Here is a 25510-nt window from a genome sequence, read left to right as displayed (position 1 = left end):
TTAGTCCTGCCTATACTTCCTGCCTAGCCACTGGCCAATCAGTGTTTTATTTATTGACCAATCAGAGCAACACATTTGCCATACAGACCATCCCACAGCAGGAAAGGCAGCAGACTGGCTGTAAAGAAACGCAGGGTTAAATAAATCCAGAGTCTGTCCAATACCCAAAATGTCCGGGTCTCAGTTAACAAATAAATCACGAGAACCAGCAAATCTCCCAGAGATCAACCCCAGGATGGCAGGTGTGGTGGAATTGACAAGGGTTTTTAATTTTCTTACTGTTTATATACCTTGGGATAACACTAACTAAACAAGTGAAGGACCTTTTTGATAAGAACTTTAAATCTCTAAAGAAAGAAATTGAAGAAGATATCAGAAAATGGAAGGATCTCTCATGTTCATGCATAGGTAGGATTAACATAGTAAAAAATGGCAATCTTACCAAAAGCAATCTACAGATTCAATGCATTCCCATCAAAATCCCAACACAATTCTTCACAGACTTGGAAAGAAAAATACTCAACTTCATTTGAAAAAAACAGAAGACCCAGGATAGCTAAAAGAATCCTGAATAATAAAGCAACCTCTGGAGGCATCACCATCCCTGATCTTAAGCTCTACTATAGAGCTATAGTAATAAAAATGGCTTGGTACTGGCATAATTTTCTTACTGTTTATTTTTTGACAGGGCTTTACAATGTCACTATCTAGCCAAGACTGGCCTTGGACATATAATCTGATCCTCCATTCCCAACCTGAGAATGGGGATTTAAGATGTAGTACAGCTTCCAATTTTATTAAAGATTTTAAAGTAGCTATCATAAAAATACTATAATGGATAATTATGAATACACACTTGAATGAAATTTTGAAAGTCTTAGCCAAGAAAAACCCTTTAGAATTAAGATAAGCAATGGGGGTGGGGGTGGGAACAGCGGTGAATTTGGCGATTAAACAGTAGAAACTGGGCTCAGATGAAGCTCAGCTGGTAGGGTGCTTGTGTAGCAGCATGAAGCAATTACGTAAATCACCCTGGGGATGCATACATTGATCGCAGCACTTGGGGAAATGGAGGCAGGAGGATCAGTGTTCAGGCCCACCTAGGCTAAGTGAGACCTCTGCCTCAAAAAGGTGGGACATGGTCTCACTGTATCCTCAGATGCTCTGGAACACACAGGTATCCTCTGCTTCAGCTGGGATTACAGCCATGCCCAGCTGGGAAAAGGTTATTTGAACTCACTTCGATTTGTAAACATTTAAATTCTATAGAGTCAGGTGTGGTGGTGCACACCTTTAATCCCAGCACTCGGGAGGCAGACACAGACAGATCTCTGTGAGTTTGAAGCCAGCCTGGTCTGCTAGCTTCAGGACAGCCAGGGTCACACGCACACATTTTTTTTTAAACTTTTATCTTGTGGGAGAGGACATATGCCATGGAGTGCATGTGCAGGTCCGAGGATAACTGCCGGAGTCAGTTCTCTCCTTCCGTGGATTTATCAGGATGTCAAGCTTGGTGGCAAGTGCCTTTACCCGCTGCCAAGGCTCTTTCCTTACAGTCTCAGCCCCAGGCTGCTTACCCCCCTTGTCCTCTTTCAGTCGAATTAACTACCAAGGAGAGACGGTTTATGCATCTCTCTACTCAAAATCCCACAGTGGCTCCTCAGTTGCACCGCGATTCAAACTGCCTACCATTTATTTTTAAAGATTTATTTGCCTTTTGTGCTATGAGTGTTTTATCTCTGTTTTTCTGCATCACGTGTATACTGTGCCCACAGAGGCCAGAAGAGGGCGTCAGATCTCCGGGGAACTGGGATTACAGACAATTGAGAGTGATCGGAAACGAACCCGGATCCTCTAGTAGAGCAGCCGGCGCTCTTAACCTCCGAGCCTTCGTTCCAGCCTCCCCCACGCCCCCTCTCCATCCCCATCTTTCACCACCCCATCTCACCCCGCCCCCCTCCACCCCCATTTTGACAAGGAAGGGGAAAATCTTAGGGCTGAACAAGATCCGGGAGGCGGGCCTAGAGTTGAGAAGGCGGGGCCCCACGTGGTCCTGTCGTCATGGGAACTCAGCCGCGCCGGAAAGGAGAACTACAACTCCCGTCCATCCCTGCGCTCCCGCTCCTCAAGATGGTGGCCCGCAAGAAGAAACCTGGTGCGTGCGGCCACGAGGGGAGCATACCGAGCCCACCGGGTTATTCAGGTGAGCAGCGGAGGGCCGGGAACTGACCTCTTCTCAGGGAGGTGGCCTGCGCGTGGCGGAGACCACGGCGGCTCGTCGGGTCTCGGGGCGCAGGAGCCCGCCGCGCCGGCTCTGGCTGCCGACTTCCGCGGGCATTGCTCAGAGAGGCCTCGGGAGCGCTTCCTCCAGGCCGCGCCGAGCGTGCAGCGTCGACCACTGGAGTTTGTCACCCGCCGGCCTGCGCTTGTCTGGTTCTTCAGCAAGCGCTTCCTGGGGGGGTGGCCGCAGCTGTATCCCCACCCCAAGGGACAGCTTCCCTGGCTTTATGGAGATTCGCATCTCACCCGTGTAGACTTCCTGGGAAGGTGGGGCTAGCTGGGCATGAGGGGTCCGGACGCGACAGCCCCAACCTGAAGAGTGGGTGGAGGGGAGAGGGTTGGTGTGCTGAGCGGAACAGCCAGTGCGATGGGGGCTGATGGTGAGAGGCAGCGAGTACCCCGAGAGCGCGGCAGCGAGCCGCTGTGTCCCCACCGGCCGTGATGCCCCGACTGCGTGCTCCCCAGCTCTGCGTGGGCGGGTGGGTGACCAACACGCGGGCAGATGGAGTTAGAGAGGGACACAGAAAGGAACTCGGGTGACACAGGCATTGGCCTCAACTCGGGGTACCCCGAACTCTCTCCTGCTCGTAGCTATTCCAGTGAAGTTCTCAGAAAAGCAGCGGGCTTCTCATTACCTCTACGTGAGACAGCACAGAGTTCGCCAAGACACCCAATCCACGTGGCCTCCCAATAGGACCCTTTTTATCCTCAATGTGCCCCCGTACTGCACAGAGGTAAGCTGCTGGCAGAGGACGCGGGGGGGGGGGTGCTGGAAGGGGGGGGACTTGCCATGGCCCTACAAAATTCTGGCGGTCAGGTGGAAATACCAGTAAAGCCACAGTGGAGGATGTTGAAACGACCGGGGCTCTCAGAATAGGAATATGGGCTATAGGGTCTCACTCCCCCGGAGGCGGTTCTGGACCTCACTAGGCAGCCCGGGCTGGCCTCAGATGTGCTGTGCCCCTGCACCACCCCACCACCCCGACTCATTACAGTTAACGAGTGGGCACAGCTGGCTTCGAAATAATTATCCTTCCGACCACTTTTTTTGTTTACTGGTTAGTTTTTTCTTTTTTGTTTTAAAGAAAGTCTAACAAAAATCAGGTGCAGTTCTGTCTAGACATACGTACTGATTTTTCGCAGACACTATTACATGTACTTTTCATTGTTTTGTTTCAGACAGGGTTTTCTTGTAGCCTGAGCTGGCCTCATACTTATTACGTAGGTGAGGCTGGCCTTGAACTCCTGATTCTCCTCTCAAGTTCTGGGGTTACAGGGATGTGCCACCACGCTTAGTCTAAAAAAGAGGTTGAGGACTGGCAGGATGGTTCAGTGGGTAAAGGCACTTGCCACCATGTCCCATAGCCTGAGTTTGATCTCTGGGACCCACATGGTGGAAGGGAAAACTGACTCCTGTAGATTGTCCTCTGACCCCGACACATGTAACATGGACTCCACATACACACATATGCTTGTGCACAAATGCAATTTTAAAAACTTTTCAATCGATCCACCTGCCCCGAGTGCTGGATTTTCGGGGGTGTGTCACCATGCCTGGTGGGAGGAATTACTTTTTTGAGAAGAGACATGCTAGAGCTAGGGATATAGCTCAGTGACAGGGTGCTGGCCTGGAGATCCTGAAACCCTGGGTTCAATCCCCAGCACCACATAAATCAGATTTGGAGGTTGGAGGATCAGAAGTTCAAGGCCAACCCGGACAGCAGGTTGGAGGGAAGGGCTGGGCTGGACAGAGGCTGCATGTCAGAAGCTGACCACACTGTGTGTAAGCAGCACAGACCTAAGAAGTCCCCTCATACTCTTCCTGCCAAAGCTTCCCACCATCCTGAGCCCAACCGGAGCTGATTCCCTCAGACGTAGGTGGTAAAGCTTAATTAGTTGTCATCCGAAGTCAGTGACATTGAAAGTCCTTATCGTCCATCACAGCTAGACACATCTGCCTCTGCGTTGTCTTGGGAGCTGGTCAGGCTTGGGCACTTAGGCCCCCTGGGTTGTGTAGACCCGGGCTCGAGTCCTTCCTGGCCATTGTGGGTGTCCGGAGACTCTGAGGAGCCCGTGGGTGTTGACGCTCTGCTTCCCTCTGACCTCGGCAGGAGAGCCTGTCCCGACTCCTCTCTTCCTGTGGCACCATCAAGACAGTGGAGTTGCAGGAGAAGCCTGACCTTGCCGAGAGCCCCAAGGAGCCAAAGTCCAAGTATTTTCACCAGAAGCCCGCTCAGGTAGGCTGCCCGGTACCACCAGGTTCCACTGGGTGGGGGCAGGGTGGTGGGGCGTGGCTGGGCTCGGCAGTGGACTTCAGACTGGCGCCCTGTGGCCCTGGGGTGCCCTCTGCCACGTGTGACGTAGATTGGCGGGGATGGCCTCCGATTCTCTCAGGTGTGCCGCCACGTTCTCTGACTTCCTGCCTCCCTCTCTGCCCTGCAGTCTCCCGGAGCCCATTTCCTACTTCAGTGGCTTTCTCCTCAGGACTGGTGCCCTGGCTCCGGGAGCCCTGCTCCTCTCCCCAGGTCCCTCATGTGTCCTTGCGGTACAAGGGGGTCTCACCCTGACTTTGTGCCTTGTCTGTTTATGACCCACCCTAGCCTGGGTGAGCCTGCTTTTCACTGAGTCCCAGGTGTCCCAGCGGCAGTTGGCTAGCTAGGAGCATGGCTGTCCCTCACCCAGACTGTGGGATGATACATGAAAGATCCGAGCACCATCTCCCCTGGTCCAGGGCAGGTACGGGGACCTTGTGCCACAGGTGGGAAGGCTCACACAGACATCTCTCTCCCCCCAGGGCTTTCAGGTAGCTTATGTGGTGTTCCAGAAGCCAAGTGGAGTGTCAGCTGCTTTGAATCTGAAGGGCCCATTGCTGCTTTCTACAGAGAGCCACCCTGTGAAGAGCGGAATCCATAGTCAGTACCGCTGGCGGTGGCCAGTGCTTCCTCCTCAGGCCTTGGGTTGGGGAGGGACACTTGATGGGGGCAGCATCTGTGAATGCCACAAGCTGTGTCCCCTCTCCCAAGGGGCTGTGTCTGAGACACATCAGGAAATAGCCTGAGCCTTTGGCACCAGGTAAGGGCCCTGCCTGTTGCCTCTAGAACCTTCCTATCACCTAAACCTGGATCCCAAGTGCCTGGACTGTGCTAGAGGATCCAGCTTGCGGGCCATGTCTGGTGAAGCCTGACTCTCCACTCTGAGCCGGTCGTCTCTATTCTGTACGGCCTGGAGAACATTCTGTGAGAGCTGAAGTGATGGTTTGTAATGACTGTCGATTAAGTATATGGCCGGCAAAAACCTAAGTCAGTGCTCACAGCACCCAGCAGCAGAGGCTGGAGTAGCCTGGCTGAGAGCAGGCCAAGGGAAGGGCATCAGATGGGGGAGTGCCCCAGAGTGACTGGGGAGGTTGATTCCTCCCCAGGAGGGTTCCTGCCCTCCCTGTCCCCTCTGGGGCTTTTATGCCTTGGCATAAAAAAACAAAAACAGTGCCATCTGCTGGCAGCAGTTTGCCAACTGTTTCCAGCGGTGCAGCTTGCCGGTTTCCCTCTCCCGGCTACAGAGCCAGGGAGCCAGGCTGACCCAGGAGAGGTTGGGAGGGGACAAAGGAAGGCCTCCTAGCATCTGCTCTCTTTGTAATTGTTAAAGATTTTGTTTTTGTGTGTTTGCACACCACACGTGTGTTTCATATACAAGGAAGTCAGAAGAGAGTGCATCTCTGGAACTGGAGTTATGGGTGGTTGTAGCCACCATGTTGTAGCTTGGAACCGAACCTGGGTCCTCTGCAAGAGCAACAGTACTCTTAACCACTGAGCCAGCTCTCTGGTCTCGAGTCTACTCTCTACAAGTGCAGACAGCACATGCTTTCCCAGTGTGGTTATGGTACACCATGTTCCTTCCCCCTCAGAGTGGATCAGTGATTATGAAGATTCAGTGCTCGACCCTGAGGCCCTGAGAATCGAAGTAGACACATTCATGGAGGCCTACGACAAGAAGATAGCTGAGGTAGGCCTCCAGTAGGGTCCCTGGGGATCACGTGTGTAGCCGTGGGAAGGTGGGCACCACAGGTAGTGAATGGTGTGGTGTGGTGCCTGTGAGGGATTGGCGGTGGCAGCCTGTCCTTGGGGAGTGCAGGCTGGCATTTTTGCTTGCTGAAACCTAGGCCACCTGGCTGGGTGACATGGACTCTCAGTGGTCTGCAGGTGAAGGAAGTGTCATTGACATGTCTGTTCTTCAACACTCATTGTGGGGACCATTCAGGCCAGCAGACACTGTGTGGGCCTCGGGCCAATCGGGGCATCCTGCTGCCGCGGAGCCCTGCCCATCCACAGCCTCTTCCATGCAGGAGGAGACTAAGGCCAAGGAGGAGGAAGGAGTCCCGGATGAGGAGGGCTGGGTGAAGGTGACGCGCCGGGGCCGCAGGCCTGTGCTCCCTCGGACAGAAGCGGCCAGCCTGCGCGTCCTTGAGAAGGAGAAAAGGAAGCGGGCCCGCAAGGAGCTGCTCAACTTCTATGCCTGGCAGCACCGAGAGTCCAAGATGGAGCGTAAGGGACACCGGGGCCACCCCACGGGCCGGGGCGGGAGCAGGAAGTCCTCAGGCACATCCTCTACAGGCTGGTGCCCCCACTGCTCCCCAGAGACAGCACCTGGGATGTGGCCTCACCACCAGGTCCCCAGAGCACCTGGGGCAGGGACCTGTCAGCCCCCAGCCAGGAGGCGTCCGAGTGCTGAGGGACCTGAGGGGTGGGGGTGCGTGGGGGGGGGCTCCTGAGTGTTCCGTATGGGAGTGCACGCTCTCGCTGCTCACAGGACACTTCTGTGGAGCTGAGAAGGCCCGGTCCTCTCCTGAACATGGGCTGGGCTCCACAGCCACCTTCAGATCCCACCTTTGTTGGCACTGGCCCCTGCCTCATAGTCTCTCCCCCACCTCACATGCTCCGGCCCTGTTCCTAGACCCCAAGCTGTATCTTCACCTGAGCAGCCTGTCAACCCCCCTCCTTAGAGCTCCGGGTGCCACCTCTGACTTGGGTCACTTGGTGACCATTTACTGCTGAATTCTGGAGCCCCCTACTCCAAGGCCTCATCTAGGGAAAGGGACCCCTGGACCTGCTGCTTCTTAGGGAGCAGAAGGGTTAGGAGTCCTGCTTTCTCTGGGCCTCTTCTCCGTGCCACCCCCTCCCACCTCAGCCTAGCCCTCCTGAGTGGCTGTAGTTAGTGTCCGGGTCTGTTTTCTTGCAGGATCCTGACCTTGACCCAGAGCACAGCAGGAATAGAGGGGGCATGGGGGGGTGGGGGGGGAGAAGGAGGGTGTACTGAGCCTCCCTGGGACATGAGGAGTCTCTTTAGTAGGGTAGCTGGCAGTTCCTGTACAGGTACTCCGTGTGACCCGTCCTGTGTCCCTTCACACCCCCAGACCTAGCACAGCTGCGCAAGAAGTTCGAGGAGGACAAGCAGAGGATTGAACTGATGCGCGCCCAACGCAAGTTCCGGCCCTACTGAGCTGTTGTGGCCGCTGGCGAGCAGGCCTGCGTCCTCGGGGACTGTGCTTTTGAAGCAGATCCCAGGCCCAGAAGCCGCTGCTGTGTCCCACAGCTCCATCTCTACACCCACACAGGCTGGAAGTGCAGGGCAGCGGCGGCATTTGGCCTCCAGAGAGCTGCCCCTGCCTCCTCAACCTGTAAAGATATTCCTGGGAAACCTGACTGACCGTCTGCTCTGACTCTCTTGCCCTCCATGAAGTCCCTGCAGGCAACAGAGCCATTGGAATGCAGTGAAGACAGATTTATTTCCACACAGGCTGGCAGCCAGGACAGGCTCCAGAGACCCAGCCCAGGCCCTGCTTCCTCAGCGCACCAGCTCACTGCACCAGCTCACTGCAGCTTACCAGACACAAGCCCCAGGGCACCTGTCCCCTTCTCAAAGGCCAGAATCTTGTTTTCCCTTGCCTGCCACAGCTCTACCATGGGATTCTCCGCTGCCTCCCTCGGTCTTCGAGCCCGGTGAGCCCCACCCCACCTATTTTGTGGGATGGGGGTGTTAGGAAGTGCGAACAGGATCCAAGACCAGAGCTACAGCAACGATGAGGTCCTGGGTTGGCTCTCTAGGAAGGAGCTGATGGTTCCCGCCACAAGGTGGGGCTTGTTCATGTGGACGTAGTGATTGCCTGGGACTTTCACAAGCTGGAACCGCTGGAGAAAGGGGCAGCTGGTGAGATGCTGCCCACTCGGGAGACCTTCTCATAGCTGACTGCTTCCAAGTGGGTGAGAGGCGACCTCTCTCCACAGCAGCCTGGGGACTTGGAGGCTGTCCCGGGGATGTAGGCCTCTGAGCTGTGTGGCTACCGGGCTGAACGGGGCAGTCACAGGCAGGGTCGCTGCCAGTTCTGGTGGAGCGGGCTGTGTGCAGAGGTTCCAGGCCTCGGTGGGTCTAAGTGGATGACTGGCGAGAGAGAGCCAGGACCTCCACAGGCCTCCCCCTGCCCTGGAGCATCACACTTGCCAATGTGCTGGTTCCGGGAGCAGTGAGGCCAGTGAGAGGCCGCTTTTAAGAGGTGTGCCCCACAAGTAGGCCCGGCCAGGGGTCAGGTGAGAACAATAAAGTGGAAGATCCTGCCAACCAAAGCTGTCTCCTTCCCGAATCTGACTGTGTGTCCTAGGTTTCTGGGGACTGGCCATGGAGGGGATCCAAAGCAATTGACTGTGATGTGGGGTTCAGAGCAGAAGACGTGCCCAACCTGTCAGCCTTCCGGGCCACACACGTTACCTCTTTTAGGATGGTGTTTAGTGTGTCCACCATGAAGAACAGGGGCTCCTTCTTCTCATCATTGGCTCTTCTCACATCGTAGTACCCCTCTGTTGCTCTGGGCAGCAAGAAGTTGGGGTGAATCTTAACAGAGAGCCCTCTGCCCTGTCTGGGTTTCAGGACCTGAAGAGCCCAAGCCTGGCTGACCCCCATTTTCCTTTTTCCTAGGTCCCTCTGAGCCTCTGCTGATCCTGAGGGTCGGTCATTCAGTACCAGCTTTCTCTTAGAGTGGGTAGCAGGCTAACAGAAGCTGAATGCCTGCCGTGGAAAGTGGGGGCCACTGAAAGCTGGGCTGAGATCTGAACCGGCTCTCAAGGCCAGGCTTTTCTTTAAAATAAAATCTACTGATGTCTAACGTGCATATCACACAACCATTCCGCACCCCCCAGCCCAGCCCACCCCCGCCTTTGAAGCCCACTGTAGCCTAGGCTGGCCTCAGGCTTGTCACAGCCCTGCCGAGCTCTCCCTGGTCGTGAACTGCAGGTGTGAGCCACCGTGCCCAGCCAGTCCCTTGTTCTTAAGTTCAGCTTTGCCTTAATTTATAACGGTGTTAACATTCCCCCAACTCCATAATGAGTTGAAAATTTAACTCAAAAAAAAAAAAAAAAGCATTAATTAAGCCTCCAAACCTCCTAGCAACAGCCCACGCCACGACATCAAACTTCCCTCTGATTTCCCTGCTGTTGCCGCCACCACCAAGCATCAAGGAAAGGATCAGGCTAGACCAACTGCATGTGGCTAGCCCAGGAAAAGTTCCTAATTCAAAATTCCTGCATGTGAAGACAATCCTGTGATGTCTGTCACCCCATTGGTCATCAGGGCTAATTTGGCTGATCTGATGAGGGGTGTGCCCCTTGAGAATCACCCCAAGTGCATCCTTCCTGAAGCCGTGCACTCAAGTAGGACAATCTTTCCCAACAGAGTAGGACTTAACAAGCTCCCAAGATTGCCTGTGCCATTTCTCTGATGTGGAAGTAGAATCTTAAGTCCAGCCACGTCCGGCTTCCCGGAGACCTGCCAGTCTGTGCTGCAGTCCTCACCCCTGCCCCCGCTTCCCGAGAAAGGCTAGGTGGAAGTAGTGTGGTGTCATACTGGAGAACTGGACGCCTGTGCCAGGCTCCCTCAGAGGGTCCTGCTGCCCGGGTCTGTCAAGGGCACTCAGTCCAGACTCACTTGATCAGCAACACATTGGCCTGAAGGTTCCTGGTAAGGTGCATGAACATCTCCTTGCTCACGAAGTCAAAGCTATTCTCTGGCTGCAGAAACAAGACCAGGGTGAATCCTTGCCATGAAGTCCCATGCACACCTGCAGAGTCCTTAATTCAGGGCAGCTGGGTTCCAGCGAGGTCAGCTGGGCCACCCACCCACCCCAGGAGGTCAGTGTCCACCAAGTCACTTACTCATCAAGACTTCTTAGCTCCCGTCAACCAAAGTTGTGTCTCCCACTCCCATCCCTACCCCCCAGATTTATTCTTCCCTCTTGTTGGGATCAGAGCTGCCCAGCCAGACTCCATTCACAGAACTCTTTACAGTTGGGTGTGGCTGTTGACTGGACCTGTTTAGGACGGGAGCCCCCTGCAGACCTTTCCCAGGACAGAGCCCAGATGTGGGCCCCAGACTCTGCCAGGCAGAGCTCATTCCCTTCATGAGACTGCTTCTACTTGGAAGAAATGTGTTGTGACCACAACACAGAGTCCCCGAGTCCCCCATACCTGTCTCCACCCAGCCCTCACTGCTCTGTCCTTGTTTTTTTAAATGTGTCTTTTTTTAAAGATTTATTTATTTATTATGTATACAGTGTTCTGTTTGTATGTATGTCTGCACACCAGAAGAGGGCACCAGATCTCATTAGAGATGGTTGTGAGCCACCATATGGTTGCTGGGAATTGAACTCGGAACCTCTGGAAGAGCAGCCAGTGCTCTTCTCTCCAGCCCTGTCCTTGCTTTTTAATGTGCCTGCGCTGCAGGGCCCAAAACGGAGGCCACCAGCCCCATGCAGCTACTGATGGACACTGTAGGTCACGTGCACAGCAGGTGTGATATGCATGCTAGGATCAGGGGACTTCGTGGGAGAAATGATAGTAAAGTTAAATAGAAGACATCAGTACATCTGGGCTGAGGCTGTAGGTCAGTGGCAGAGAGCTTGCCTGTTATATACTGGGCCCTGGTGAGTATTGGATACCCAGTTGAAAAAATTCACTCCTTGCCAGCGGTGGTGGCGCACGCCTTTAATCCCAGCACTCGGGAGGCAGAGCCAGGCGGATCTCTGTGAGTTCGAGGTCAGCCTGGTTTCCAAAGTGAGTTCCAGGAAAGGCACCAAAGCTACACAAAGAAACCCTGTCTCCAAAAAACAAAAAACAAAACAAACAATTCACTCCTGGGCTGGAGCCATGGCTCAGTCAGTAGAGTACTTTGTAACAAGACCTGAACCTGATCCTCAGATTCCACTTTTAAGCAACTGGACATGGTGTGACGATCTTACAATCTCAGCCCTCAAGAGGCAGGGGCAGGTGGATCCTCAGAGTGAGGGGGCCAGCCAGCTTAGCCTGCTTGAAAAGTTTGAGACCATCTCAAAAAGTCAATAGATAATACATAAATGTGAGAATATGGCTGGGGAACACCAAAGGTCCCCTGACCTCCACATGCACACGTACACCATACACATACTCTCGCACAGACAGACACAACAAAGTCGCTTCTCATCCTGCTCCTCAGACTGAAATCACCATGGGTACGTTCTCAAAGCAGAGATTCCCACATCGCCCACGAGGCCCCGCAGTCTCTCAGCCAGGTTCTCACATCAGAGCAACTGCTGGAGACCTGTGACAAGGGCAGGCTCCCTGGCTCCACCTTCTCCAACAGGCCTGGGGGGCACTGGAGGAGGGGGCGGGGCAGGGAGGACGCCTCTGAACACTGGTCACAGCCGACAGCTAACAGGAGGTGGCGCCAGACGCAGTCAGGTGGAGGTTTGGGCCTTGGCCTCCAAACTCCCTCCTTTCCCTCACGACCTGGGGTTGGTCTGGCTCAAGGGTACAGTCAGGCCTCAAACTTCATTTTAAGTTGGTCCCGAGGCAAGGATTAGGGGACATTACCTCACTCGTGCCTGCAGACGTGAGGATCTTCTTCTGAGTTTCTATTTCTCCTTTGTAGACTGACCACATTGGGGGCCCCTGCCTGTCCCCTTTTATCAGCTGCCTCTCCCCCCAACGTCTCTTAACTCTTCCAATTTCATCACCACCACCACCACCCTTTTTAAGTAATAAGGTTAAGCCAACAGCAAAGTCAAATGAACTGCCAGCTCTGAGGCACTTTGCATACAGGACACAGGGTATGAGACCTGGATCCAGGTCAGTGTGCCTGGCTGTGCTCCAGATTCACCAGGGTCCAAGAGGAGAACACCTCTGTTCTCTAGCCCCACAAATGTCTGTGAGAGACGGGGTTTTTTGTTTTTGGTTTTGGTTTTTTTGTTTTTATTTATTATATAGTGTCCTGCTTGAATGTACAACTGCAGGCCAGAAGAGGGCACCAGATCTCATTACAGATGGGTGTGAGCCACATGACTGTCGTTGCTGGGAATTGAACTCGGGTCTTCTGGAAGAGCAGCCAGTGCTCTTAACCTCTGAGCTCTCTCTCCAGCCCTGTGAGAGACTTCTTTAGGAAGTGAGTGTGGAAATGATGCAAAGTCCTGAGACAAGGGTCTGTGTCCGTGTACATGCACATGTATGAAAAGACACTTGGGGACGTTTGGAGAGTCTGTCATGTATGTCCACGTGTATGAAGAGACAAATGGGAGAAAGGGATTTGGGGACGAAGCTCAGTGGTAGGACACTTGCCTAGAGTGTACAAGGCCTTGGGTTCAAATCCCAGCACCCCTCCTCCCGTATGTGTGAGAGAGAGAGACAGAGATTGGGGATGAGATCAGAACCCTTGTGTATTGGTGGGAACATAAACTAGCGCAGCCTCTGTGGACAGCAGTTCAGCAGTTTCTCAAAAGATCAGTCACAATTCCAGCAATTCTCTTCAGGCATAGCCTCATGGTCCAGCAGCACTGTTCTCAGCTGCCAGAATGTGAAAGCCCGGTGTCTGTCAGCAGAGGACTGCACAGAGAACGTGCGCTGTGGGGCCAGCAGGACGCTCAGAGGATAAACACACTTGCTGCCAAGCTGACCGACTTTGATCCATGACACTCGTGGAGGAAGGAGAGACTCCCACGAGTTGTCCTCACTTCCACACACGCTCCCCCTGCCCTTACACACACACACACACACACACACACACACACACACACACACACACACAATTAAATTTAAAAACTAGATGTAAAAAAGATGTTTAAGGAAAAAAATAATCTGACAGATTGGCCTGCCTCTGCCTCCACATGCTGGGATTAAAGTCACCACGTTGGAACAGTTTTCAGTCCTCACAAAGGTGTGAACTCGGGTGTGTGTTTCATGTTTCACATGAAAGGATCTGGAAAGCACGATGCTGAGGAGAGGAAGCCAGGCACGGAGGGACAAACACTGATTCTGCTTTTGTGAGGTATCATGCAAGCAACTTCACAGGGACAGAAAAGTCAATTAGAGGTTGCTGGAGAGACAGGTGAGGACTTGGGATTTTAATTGGTTCAGTGTTTACTGAGCGGGACAAAGTCTGGCGTCACAAAGTTGGTGACGGTTACATAAAACAGTGTGTCTAATACTACCCAGCAGTGTACTTAGAGCCACCTAAAATGGGTCTATCCTATGCTATGCATAGAAATTTAACACTACCTTCAAAAAGAGATCACAGGCCATCTGTGACGAAGCCGGCAGACAGCGGTACTTACCAAAGACAGTCTCCGGTCCCTGTTCAGCACCAGCCCTGAAGAAAGCACAAAGCATGGCGTTTTCAGTGTCAGCTCTTACAGGAAGGGATAACCTGGCTTCCTGGGGAAATCTCCATCTCCTCACACAGGGCTCATGCCTTCTATCTGGGCTGGTGAAAGCCAGCCCTGGACTTCCGTCCTGGGCTTCTTCTAGAACAGAGCTTGGTCAAGACTGACCACAGCACATGGGCATCTCCTCAGACCCCAAGGGACAGCAAAGGATGATGATGATGATGGAAACAATAAGGTTCTCTCTTTCCTTCTTCCCTTTCTTGTTTTTGTTTGTTTGTTTGTTTTTCACAGGATCTCACTAGGTGGCCCCTGACGACCCGGAACCCACTCTGTAGACCAGGCTAGCCTCAACTCACAGAGATTTGCCTGCCTCTGCCTTCAAGTGCTGGGACTAAAGACATGTGCCACCCCTCTAGGGTCCAACCCCCATCTCAGAGAAAACTGTTAGTTTCTTTAGGAAATAGAGAATAATCGAGACCCATGGCATTCCTTGTCAGACTTGGTCGCTGCCATAGAGGATGGACAACTCTACCCAGCTAGAAAGGTTTAGCTACGCCCTCCTGGGCCACATCTATGATTCCTAGAGAACTGTGTGCAGGAGTATGGGGGTGGGGCAGAGCAGCCTCTGCTGCCATGTAGGAACTCACAAGCCGTGGGAGTTTCCAACTCTGGGGACATGCTCCAACAAGAGGAACGGGGTCGGCTGCAGGTGTCAGCCTAGGGAGAGGTCTACCTACAAGTCCTCTCAACTCCCCTGTGCCCAACCATCAGACCGGAACACCTGCAAACGGGCTGTCCCCAGTGTGTTAAACATTTAATGCAAATATAAGTCTTAGGATCAAACACGTAGATGATTCAAATTCCAGAATCCATTGAAAAAAAAAAAAAAGACACACATATTGCAGTTGGATATCAACTGCAATACCACAGTTCTGCACTCCAGAAAAGAAACTCCAGGTCTAGAGAGAAGTGACAACCAGGGACCAGGCAGCTACAGTTCCATGTCTGCAACATGGGAAAGTTGGTAAAACTGAGATGAAGCCAAGGACTGACCCAAGATGGGGCAGATGCTCACACTGCACCCCCGGGCTCCCAACCTCCAGAGCCTTCCAGTAAATCCCCTTCTCCTGCAGTGCTGCGGTTGGAAGCCAGGACCTGGGGCATGCAGAGCAGGCGCCCTGCCACCCAGCAGTGCGCCCAGCCTTGCACCGGTTTTTACGTTTTGTTTGTTTGTAACAACCCTGGCTGTCCTGCAACTTGCTTTGTAGCCCAGGCTGGCCTCAAACTCACAGAGATTCACCTGCTCTGCCTCCCGAGTGCTGAGATTAATGGCGTGTGCCACCACCTTTGCCCGGCCCCACTGGTGTTTTTATTAAGAAATATTTATTGGGGCTGGAGAGATGGCTCAGCAGTTAAGAGCACTGACTGCTCTTCCAGAGGTCCTGAGTTCAATTCCCAGCAACCACATGGTGGCTCACAACCATCTGTAATGAGATCTGGTGCCCTCTTCTGGCCTGTAGAGACACATGCAGGCAGAACACTGTATACATAATAAAATAAATTTTTTTTTTTTAAAGAACTATTTATTTTTGAGACAGGTTTCACTATGTAGTCTTGGCCTGGAATTTGCTGTGTAGATCAGGCTAGCCTCAAACTCACAGAGGGTAAGCAGAGGCTTCTGCCTCTTTGAGAATGAAAGGTGTGCACCATCATGCTTGGACTCAGGTTTTTTTTTTTTGTTGTTGTTGTTGTTGTTTCAAGACAGGGTTTTTCTGTGTAGCCCCAACTGTCCTGGAACTCACTTTGTAGACCAGGCTGGCCTCGAACTCACAGAGATTGACCTACCTCTGCCTCCTAAGTGCTGGGATTAAAGGTGTGTGCCACCACCACCCGACTCAGGTTTTGTTTGTTTTGTTTTTTAAATAGCAACAGATTAGACAAAGTTGATAAAAAGTTCAATGTGAGGGCTGGAGAGATGGCTCGGTGGTTAAGATCACTGGCTGCTCTTCCAGAGAGTCCTGGGTTCAATTCCCAGCAGCCACATGGCAGTTCACAACTGTCTATAACTCCAGTTATAAGGAATCCAACAGATATGCATGCAGGCAAAACACCAATGCACACAAAATAAAAAAATAACTTGTTAAAAAACGAAAGAAAGAGAAGCCAATGATGACTGAGCTTGTTGTATGTCTGGGAAGGGTTAAGGCAGGATACCCTCGCCCACCACCCTCACCCCACCCCTCCTCGCCCCCATAGGAAAAGCAAGCATGAATCTAGATGCTACTCTGAGGGGAAAAAAAAAAAAGCAATTATGGGAACATTAAGGAATGCTATTTTCTGTAATTATTAGGTTTTGGCCTCTAATTAGAGATTATGGAACTCTGAGATAATAAATGGAATGTTTAATTGTTGATAGAGCTCTAGCCAGGCACTTGTGACTCGGATGCATAGAGGACCTCGTGGGTTTGGATGCTGAGACGGACCCAGGCAGAAGAACAGCGTTGGACTGCACCTTGGACTTCCAGGACCCTACGATAAATCTCCCATGCTGTAGTGAATCTTCCTCCCTAATAAACCCCTTTACCCTTTAAGCAGGACAGGGAAATGGCCTGGGCTGAGTTGAACCCACACGAAGTCATGGGCGTCCCAGTGCAGACTTAACTTGGTCCTACTTGGTCCAGCCTCCAGCCCTGTGCTCAGAAGCACCCCGCTGTCCTCTCCACAGCTTCCTGGCAGGTCCTTGGCACAGTGTGGCTTCTGTATCTGCTGGCCCTTCTCTGTCTCTGCCTTAGCAGTGTCCCGCAGTGTCAGAGGGACACCTACATGGTGACTGTCTCCCAGTCCTCAGGTTACACAGTTGGAGTACTGGGGATATTCCCTAGCCATTCCTCTGTCCCAAAGCATGGGGGCATGAGGGATAGAAAGTAGGCCCTAGGTCCATTTTCTGTGGACTTTATGGGAAAATAAAAACCAAAACCAAAACCAAACAAACAAAAAAAACAGCCAAGAGTCCTCTGGGGCCATTAAGATGGTTCAGTGGGTAAAGGCACTTGCCACCAAGCCTGAAGATCTGAATTCAATCCTTGGCATCCATCTACATATGCACACACCCATTCACACCCACACCCACAAAATAAACAAGTATAATTGAAAACAAAACAAAAACCAAACAGGCCCTGATCCTTGAACACTAATAGCTGCCGCTCTGCCCGTGGGTGGCTCCTTCCTGTTTTCTTCCCACCTAGGAGGCCTGCCCGGCCATCCGAGGAACAGCAGTGAACTCAACAGTCTTCCCACTGCTGGCTCCGCCTCTCTGCTGGGACTCGTCAAAGTCACAGACAGATCCAGCAGAGACCGGCAGAGAGGGCACTGTGCCCATGGACAAGGCCCTCAGAGCTTCTGGTGGTTGCCGGTGGGGGGGATGACTGTGGTTAGGTCTCTCCATTTCTCACCGGCAGCTAGAAAGCTCTGCTTTTCTACAAAGCCTTTCCCTTTCAAACATGGGCAGCTGTCCCGGCTCCCCTGCCAAGTGTTTCTGTGAAACTGCTCAAGCCAGACGGATCTGCTTTTGACTGAATGCAGCTGAGTTTATGACAGAAATTTCAGCATCCTGGAGGGGAAGGCAGGGCTTCCCTGGCCAGAGACGGATAGAGCCTGTCCCTTCAGCCTCAGTGATCCTGGACAGAGCTGGGTTCTCCCTCTTGGCAGAATACCTTCAGCCAGGAGTATGTGTTGCTTCTGTTGTTTGCTTGGCTTAGGGTCTTACTATGTGGCCCAGGCTGGCCGCAACAGCACGATCTTCCTGCCTCGACCTCCCAAGTGCTAGGGTTTCAGCCTGGCATGGCACCACACCTGGCTTGGAGCAAGCCCCGGGCTATGGGCTGGAACACTTGTGTTTAGACAAGAATGTGCCTAAAGCTGTGTTTCATGGCTCTCGCTCTTTTTTTTCTTTTTTAAATATTTGTTTATTTTATGTATATGAGTGCTTTGTTTTCATCCATACCAGAAGAGGGAATCAGATCCCATTACAGAGAGTTGTGAGCCACCATGTGGTTGCTGGGAATTGAACTCAGGACCTCTGGAAGAGCAGTCACTGCTCTTAACCTCTGAGCCATCTCTCCAGCCCCTCATGGTTCTCTCTTGATCCTGGTATATCTGCCTGGTTAAATCATTAGCTTCATGACCTGGCTTCATGAACTCCCTTTGGCCGGGAAGTGGATGCCTGAGACCACTTCCTCACCTGCATTATTCAGATCAGGAGGGAGAGGTGGGGGGAGGGAGAGAGAGAGACAGAGAGAGAAGGAGGCGGCTCTGTGTGTGTGTGTGTGTGTGTGTGTGTGTGTGTGTGTGTGTGTGTGTGTGTGTTGGGGAGGGGTGTAGAGGCCCAGAACAATGGTTTCCTAACACTGTATCCAGAGAGCCAGCAGATCTGGATTTTCCTTCTCCCAAGCTAATTCTGCTCCTGCCACAGGCTCCTACCGCTGGCCTGCTCCCTAGCACGGAGGCTCACGTCAGCAGTGCCCAGTGTCTCCTGAGTGACAGCGTCTGTGCCTACTTTTCCGCCGGTGACCAGCGCCACCACCAGCACCTTTATCATAACCATCATCCTGCTCTCACAGTGCCGTGTATGAGGCAATGGAAGAATCAGTGAAACACTTGAGGGCACCAAGTATCAGCTTGACCCATGCAGGCCCCCCATGGCATCCCGCAGTAATGACGATGACGGACGGATGGACAGACGGACAGACGGAGGGTGAGTCCTTACCTGTGGCCACCTTCGTGGTTCCTCTCTGCAGCAGGAGTTCCCCACACTCTTTACTTAAGTGGCTGTTGTTATTCAGGGTCCTGGGGGAGACAGGAAGACACAAAAGGAATCAGGCCTCCATCCAGCCCAGGGGTTAGACAGAAAGGAGAGCAGGCAGCTAGAGAGAGTGTGCCCATCTTTAATTCCAGCGCTTAAGGAAGCTGAGGCAGGAGGACTTTGAATTCAAGGCCAGTCCCGGCTACATAGTGAGTTCAAGGTCAGCCTGAATCATAGCTAAATCTCTCTCAAATGAACAAACAAACAAAACAACAACAAAAAGGACTAAGGGTGTGGCTTGGGGTAAAGTGCTTGAGTGCTTGGGGTCACCCTCCAGGAGGAAGAGGAGGAGGAAGGAAGGGGCGATGGAGGGAAAAGGGAGGCTACCCAGAACGATCTGCATGTCTTTCAGAATCAGTGTGTGTGTGTGTGTGTGTGTGTGTGTGTGTGTGTGTGTGTGTGTGTGTGTGTCTCCACTCCTCTAGACAACAACAACAAAGCGGAGCCCTGTCTTACTGTGCACACTGCCCAATGAGTGCAAACACAGCCAGGGCATTCCCAGTTGGGCCGTGGGTGCCAATGAAGAGGCCAACAAGGACACAAGGCTGTGTGGTTGTTCTGGGGTAGAGGCTGCCGGACAGCTCTAACAGGAGCAAACTGGGGTGGAGGGGTGGGGGGAATGGCGTTGTGAGGAGGGGGAGGAAACAGCAGCAGGAGGAGGAGGAGCATGCTGTATCCTCTCCCTGACTTGGAAGGTTTCCACCCTGGGCACAGCAGTGCCAGCCTCCCTCTGCCCCACCCCTGCCGCCAGCACCCACACCTCTGCAGCACTTCCTCGGGGCTGGACACCTTCGGGGGCTTCTGGGAAGCTTCCACCTGCAGCATGTGTTCTATGTTCCTCCGTCTGTAGAGTGGGATGTTCTCCATTTCCTAAGGAGTCAGCCAGCCAGAGCTGGTGAACAGGGAAGCCTCAGACGAGAGGTCCCAGTCCCTTCCCTGGTTCCCCGCTGCCCTCGGTGCCCCTCTGAGGGGGATCTGCCCCTGCTAGCTACCCTTTCTCATTGGGCACAGGCTAGCCTGGGACAGCTAGAGGGTCGGATGATGGGGGAGGGGGCATCTCTGTTAACTGCTGAGGGCTTTGTAGAGTTGTGAACACTAGCATTCCATCGAGGGCAGGCAACTCTAACAGCAAGTAGTGGAACCAGGTAGGCAAAGTGGATCGGTTCTGAGACTCCATCTGCCATGCCCCATGTCCCCAGTGCAGAAGACCAGCAGGTTCAGCCTTTTGGGGGCTCACTGCCACCCAGCACCACCCAGGAGGAAGCCCCAAGGCTCTTTATACTTGTTTCATCAGTGGGACATCACAGAGACCAAAGGGCAAAGTTCACCGTAGTCTGGGTATTGGGTTCCACACTAATGCTTAATGGTTAATGGTCCATGCAATGGAAAATTACTGAGTGCTTACAATGTGCAGGGCCTGGAGACACAGGAATAAAAACTAATCCCAGCTGGGCAGTGATGGCACACACCTTTAATCCTAGCACTTGGGAGGCAGAGGCAGGAGGAGCTCTATGAGTTCTAGGCCAGCCTGGTCTACAGAGCTAGTTCTAGGACAACCAGGGCTACACAAAGAAACCTTATCTCACAAAACAAAACAAACTGAAAAAAGTAATTTCAACTGTTAGGAGGTTGGGGCAGGAGGATTACCAGAAGTTCATGGCCAGCCTTGATTACAGAATGAGCTCCTATCTCAAAAAAAAAAAAAAAAAAAAAAGAAGAGCCGGCGGGTGGCGCACGCCTTTAATCCCAGCACTCGGGAGGCAGAGCAGGCGGATCTCTGTGAGTTCGAGGCAGCCTGGCTACCATTGAGTTCCAGGAAAGGCACAAAGCTACACAGAGAAACCCTGTCTCGAAAAACAAAAAAAAAAAAAAAAGAAGAAGAAGAAGAATGAGTTATCTCAGGGAAGGTGTGGCCATTTTATAAATGGAAAGATGGAAATTGTCATACTGGAGTGCTCTGGAGCAAACTAACTTCCTTAGGGTCACACAGTTTGTAAAGGACAGGGCCGAGTCTCAGATACAGGGACAGTACTGGCTGTTGTGACTGCTGGGGGTAGTATTGGTCTCTCAGCCACACTCATGGTTGATGTTTATGGTTGTGTTCCAGGTGCACAGCACAAAGGAACTGGTTAAGTTTTCGGGCAGGAAGCTTGCTGTGGCCCCAGACTTCCTCCACCCATGGCCACTGTTTTCCGGTCTATGCTGGCTCCCCCGGCTTTCTGCAGAATCCAGGCCCCACACTGGGCTTCCAAAGAGTTCCCATGCCCTGCTCCCTGACGTTCTTAGGGTCACAAGCTTCAGGATGCTAGCCTCTCTGGGGGAGATCCCTGGCTAACTTGTCCATCTCCTGTCACTTTCTGCTGCCTCCTTAATGTCCACCACAGGAGACAGAGCTGAAGGCACGCCCCCACTAAAGCCTAGGGTCCCCGTGACAGCCTCCAAGAAGCCTCTTCCTACATTAGAGTCCAGGAGAAAGGGTGTTGAGTCCAGCAAGATAAGTTTGTCCACCATCTCTGGGAAGATGCAGGCGTACTGGAGAGGAACAAGAGAGGAGCCAAGTGAGCGGCTGGAGAAGGCGCAGGCTTCACCAGATCGAGTCTTCCATCCCTTCAGTGTGCTCCCAGACCTAGCTTCAGACCCCAGTAACCCTAGATGGGACGCGTAGAAACTACGAGGAACCGTCACCGGGACACAGCGTGTGTGTGTGTGTGTGTGTGTGTGTGTGTGTTTTTTTTTTTTTTTTTTTTTGTGTGTGTGTGTGTGTGTGTGTGTGTGTGTGTGTGTGTGTGTGAGATCTGCCTCTGGCTAAGGAGGTGCTGGCTACTACATCCATCGTTCTCCCCAGCCCACCTTTCGCCTGCCCCTCAAGGTCCCAGGTGACCACAGAGCAGCCAGCTACTCACCATGCCGCCCACAGTGCCACCTGCCGGACAAGAGAGCAGCGCTGTCACACTGCCTTGTGACGCCCCCTCCCCAGCCCCAATGTCCTCCCCTGAGCTCTTTTCTAAGGGCTGTCCCATCCCCAGCTCCTCTCCACCACGGTGTGGGGACTCCGCATCTTCAACTTGGAGCCTCTTCCTGGGCCGCCACGGTCCCTTCGTGTGAAAACACTCACAGGGGCATCCCCCTCCCTCATCTGAGACCAGAGGCACAGTCCCCAAGATAAGCATATGAGGATTCTCTTCCTCCTCCTCAGAGGGGCAGGGAAAGGTACCAGGCACCACCGTATCAACTTTTCTCCCTCTCCGATAGCCCTCCATAGAACTCGGGGCCTGGCCAAAACTGACTCACCAAAACTGTGGCCCAGGAGGGAGAATCGCGTCCATTTAAAGGCTGAAAACACAAAGCCGGAAAAAAAAAAAAAGGTTAGCATGGTCCAGCCTTACTCCGAACTTTTTCCTGTGTCCTAGCTTGGGACTCCCTCCAAATACCTATAGCACCCCCCACCCGGGAGGTGAGCTGAGGGGGCTCACCTCCACTGTGGGAAGCTCCTAGTGGAGGAGGCAAGTTCATCTCAGTTGCTGGGAGAACTGGAGCCAGACCCCAGGCATCCATCCCCACGCCAGTACTGCCTCCTAGACACTGCACCCTACTCCTAGGATAAGAGGGGATGTCATAGAGGACCCCGACCCCCCCCCCGCACGCTTCCCGAAACACACACACACACACACACACACACACACACACACACACACACACACGCAACTCCTTCCTGGTATTCATTTTGGCTCTTGCTCACCTGTTACCACCCTCTGGACCTCACTCACAAAATTTTGGTGGCAATACGGGAAGCCTGGGTTGTAATGGGATGAAAGCCCATGACCTCCGAAATCCATGGCCACATAATGAAAATCTGCGGCAGAGAGGAGAAAGAGAAGGGGGTCTGTGTGGCGGCTTCCACCCCTCCACCGCCCCCTTAGCCCACAGCCCTACCTTGTGGAAGAAGAGGAATAAGCCTGTCAAAGGAATTGGCATTGTCCAGCCAGCCATGCAGGCAGAGCACTGGAGGGTTCTTCTGGGAGCCCCAGAGTTTGACAGCAATGTGGCCCCAGGGCACAGCCAGCTTCAACTCGGACAGCAGACCTGTAAGGTAGAACCAGTCATTTTCCCGCTGCATCCATGAACCCAGCATGCACCAAGACCCTCATCTATATTTTTGGTTGTGAGCCTAGCCTTTAACGGCTGAGCCATCTCTCCAGCCCTAAGCCCCTCATCTATGTATGTTCCAGCATGCATGGCCATGGGTGCTATTGGCCTATGTCCTGGCTCTGGACAGACAGACTACCAGATATCCTGAGAAGGGAAAGACAACCGGGTCCCCTGGGTGAGAGAGATCTGAACAGGCTTGAGTAGGAAGTAACCCATTGGTGTTGGGACAGAATGGGAAGGAGTGGGTTGGAGGCTGCTAGCTTGAATCCTGCCACTTGTGGGCTGTACGACCTTGGACTGGCTACTTAAAACCTCTCTATCATATCCTCAGTTTCCTTCTCTGTTAAGCAGATTACAGTGCCTCTGACTGTACAACCCATTCCAAGAACCCCCATGGATGCCTGAAACTTCAAGCATTAATGAACCCCATACAATGAATGTTATCTATGCTTCTACACACACACACACACACACACACACACACACACACACACACACGATAAAGTTTAACTTATAAATTGGCACAGTAGGAGATAAACAACAATACTTAATAAAACACAATGCTGATAACAGACTATAATATACAAATTGTGGTGGCACGTGCCAGTCATCCCACTACTCACAAGGTAGAAACAGGGAGACTAGAAATTTGAGGTCAGCCTTGACTACGTGAGACCTTGTCTCATAAAACCTAAATCACCAAAACAAACACTGTAATGAAAATGTGTGCAGCGGTCTCTGTCTCCAGAACTATTGTACGAGAACCAAGTATAGCTACACACACATCTGTAATCCTAGCCCTAAGGAGGCAGAGGCAGGAGAATTGCATCCAGGTCAGGACAGGCTGATATGGGGAGTTCCAGGCCCGCCAAAGCTACATTCAAAGAAATATTTGAGAGATCCTGGAGGACAGGCGTTAAGATGGCTGAGGGTTTTAGGACACTACTCAGAGTAGCATGCAACTCAAAACTGGACTTTGCACTAAATATTTTGGACGCTGGGGAACTGAACCCTTGGAAATAGAAACTGGGGAGGCTACTGTGGCCCGCATTTTCTAAGCCTTCAGAGCCGGTGCCGGGCACTTCACACAAGCCAACTGCCCATAACGTGAGTTGGACCACTGCCATTCTCAGTACACAGACCGCTACACAGGGGCACAGAAGATGGCCAAGCTCCTTCGGAAAGATCGAGAGAGGATTTACGGCAGACAGCATGATTCCAGGACTCCAGCTGGGCCTACTCAGGTCAGGTGTGTCCCAGAGCTGACCTTCTCATGCTGCTGGCCCCAAAGTCTAACCCCAAATAGCTATGCGCACACTCCTCTAATCTAAGAGCTATCGGGACTCAGCGGCCTTGTGGCTCGTTCGGAGCCCACAGTCTGGCTCTGCTGCATCTCGGCGCTGCTGACTGGGTCTGGACACCCAGTGGGGAGGGCAGTGAGTACACACACACACTCCACTGGCTAGAGTGACTGAGTTGGTGCATGGGCCTCCCCTTCCCACTCCGATCTAAGGGGCCCTGAGGGGCATTTTCACCCATTGCTCGGTCAGTGCGGCTGTCACTCCTCGCCCGGGAGGTCGCAGGGACGGAAAGACTCAGAAGCTCCAGCCCCGCCCAATTGACTTTTCTTTTCCTCTAGGCCCGCCAGACTCCTGAAGGACGCCTCTCCGACAGGCCGGGCCCCGCCCACCACAAAGGCCCCGCCCCACCCAGGCCCCTCCTTCCCGCGCTCTCTGGCTGGGGACATCCACATGGATTCCGGTGCTGCCCAGCTCCTGGCCCAGGCTAGTGGGGCGGTGTTGGAGAGAGTACAGAAGGCTCTGAAAGACACAAAGACACGCAGGTGGCAGGACCGATCCCTGGGCATGCCCGCATGGCACCAGGAGCTGGACAAGGTCCCAGTGGCTCCAGGGTGAGCAAAGCGCCCTGAGGATCCCCTCTGGCTCTCACACTGTGTTTCACAGTGTTTCATGTCCACGGCCCCTCTACGGAGCCTGGAACTATCCAGCTTTGATAATTGATTGCGCAGCCTAAATGAATAAATGAACGTATTGCAATTGAGGGCTCTGGTGGAAACCACCCCCAGGCAAGGAAGGATTCTAAACAGTTTCAGTCCAGAAAAGATGAAGAACCCGGAGTCGGGCTGTGGACATGGTATACTCAGGATGCTGGGAAAGGCAGATGGGGACTGGAGGCCAGCCTGGGCTACACTGCAGAGACTCAACCCTTAACCTCCTCCTCCCCCAAACAAAACCCTAGGAACCCAAACCACAAAACGCTCTCCACATGCAAGCATTGAATTTTACAGTAAAAGACAAAATCTGAACCTCTGGAGCTGTTGAAATTTGCCAGGCAGACCTCTGGAGGGAACAGGGGGTGGTCTCCGGACCTGAGCGGCTCACTGTCCTAACCCGTGAACCACAGACTTGGAGGCTGAGGGAAATCGGTGTGGTGAGTTTCCCAAAGGGGTGCCAGGACAGACTCTGAGGAAAGAAGACCACCGGCTGCGGTACGCACGTGGAGGATGGCAGAGCCACCGCGTATGGAAA

At 52.9% G+C, this 25510-nt stretch overlaps 2 protein-coding genes across 2 annotated transcripts; one reads left to right on the top strand and one right to left on the bottom strand.

Annotated features, from left to right (window-relative positions):
- The first annotated feature begins 2063 nt into the window (after window positions 1-2063).
- On the top strand, window positions 2064-8894 carry Rrp7a (ribosomal RNA processing 7 homolog A). Its single transcript, XM_028861076.2, has 7 exons — window positions 2064-2203; window positions 2872-3014; window positions 4392-4517; window positions 5075-5192; window positions 6182-6279; window positions 6620-6818; window positions 7688-8894. The coding sequence occupies exons 1-7, from the start codon at window positions 2131-2133 to the stop codon at window positions 7771-7773; spliced, it is 843 nt and encodes a 280-aa protein (XP_028716909.2). The 5' UTR covers window positions 2064-2130; the 3' UTR covers window positions 7774-8894.
- On the bottom strand, window positions 8041-24640 carry Serhl2 (serine hydrolase like 2). The gene is made up of 12 exons (XM_028861077.1): window positions 24497-24640; window positions 22746-22895; window positions 22552-22665; window positions 22104-22145; window positions 21716-21735; window positions 21270-21344; window positions 19573-19682; window positions 18717-18796; window positions 13901-13935; window positions 10249-10331; window positions 9037-9133; window positions 8041-8462 (listed from the first exon to the last, which is right to left on the bottom strand). Exons 1-12 carry the CDS (start codon window positions 24498-24500, stop codon window positions 8343-8345), a joined length of 930 nt encoding a protein of 309 aa, XP_028716910.1. The 5' UTR covers window positions 24501-24640; the 3' UTR covers window positions 8041-8342.
- Between the last annotated feature and the right edge of the window lie 870 nt (window positions 24641-25510).

The sequence above is a fragment of the Peromyscus leucopus genome, chromosome 20 (assembly GCF_004664715.2).
Source record: "Peromyscus leucopus breed LL Stock chromosome 20, UCI_PerLeu_2.1, whole genome shotgun sequence".
Classification (NCBI taxonomy): Eukaryota; Metazoa; Chordata; class Mammalia; order Rodentia; family Cricetidae; genus Peromyscus; species Peromyscus leucopus.
Note: the sequence above shows the minus strand (reverse complement) of the source record. Positions and strands in the feature narration are given on the sequence as shown.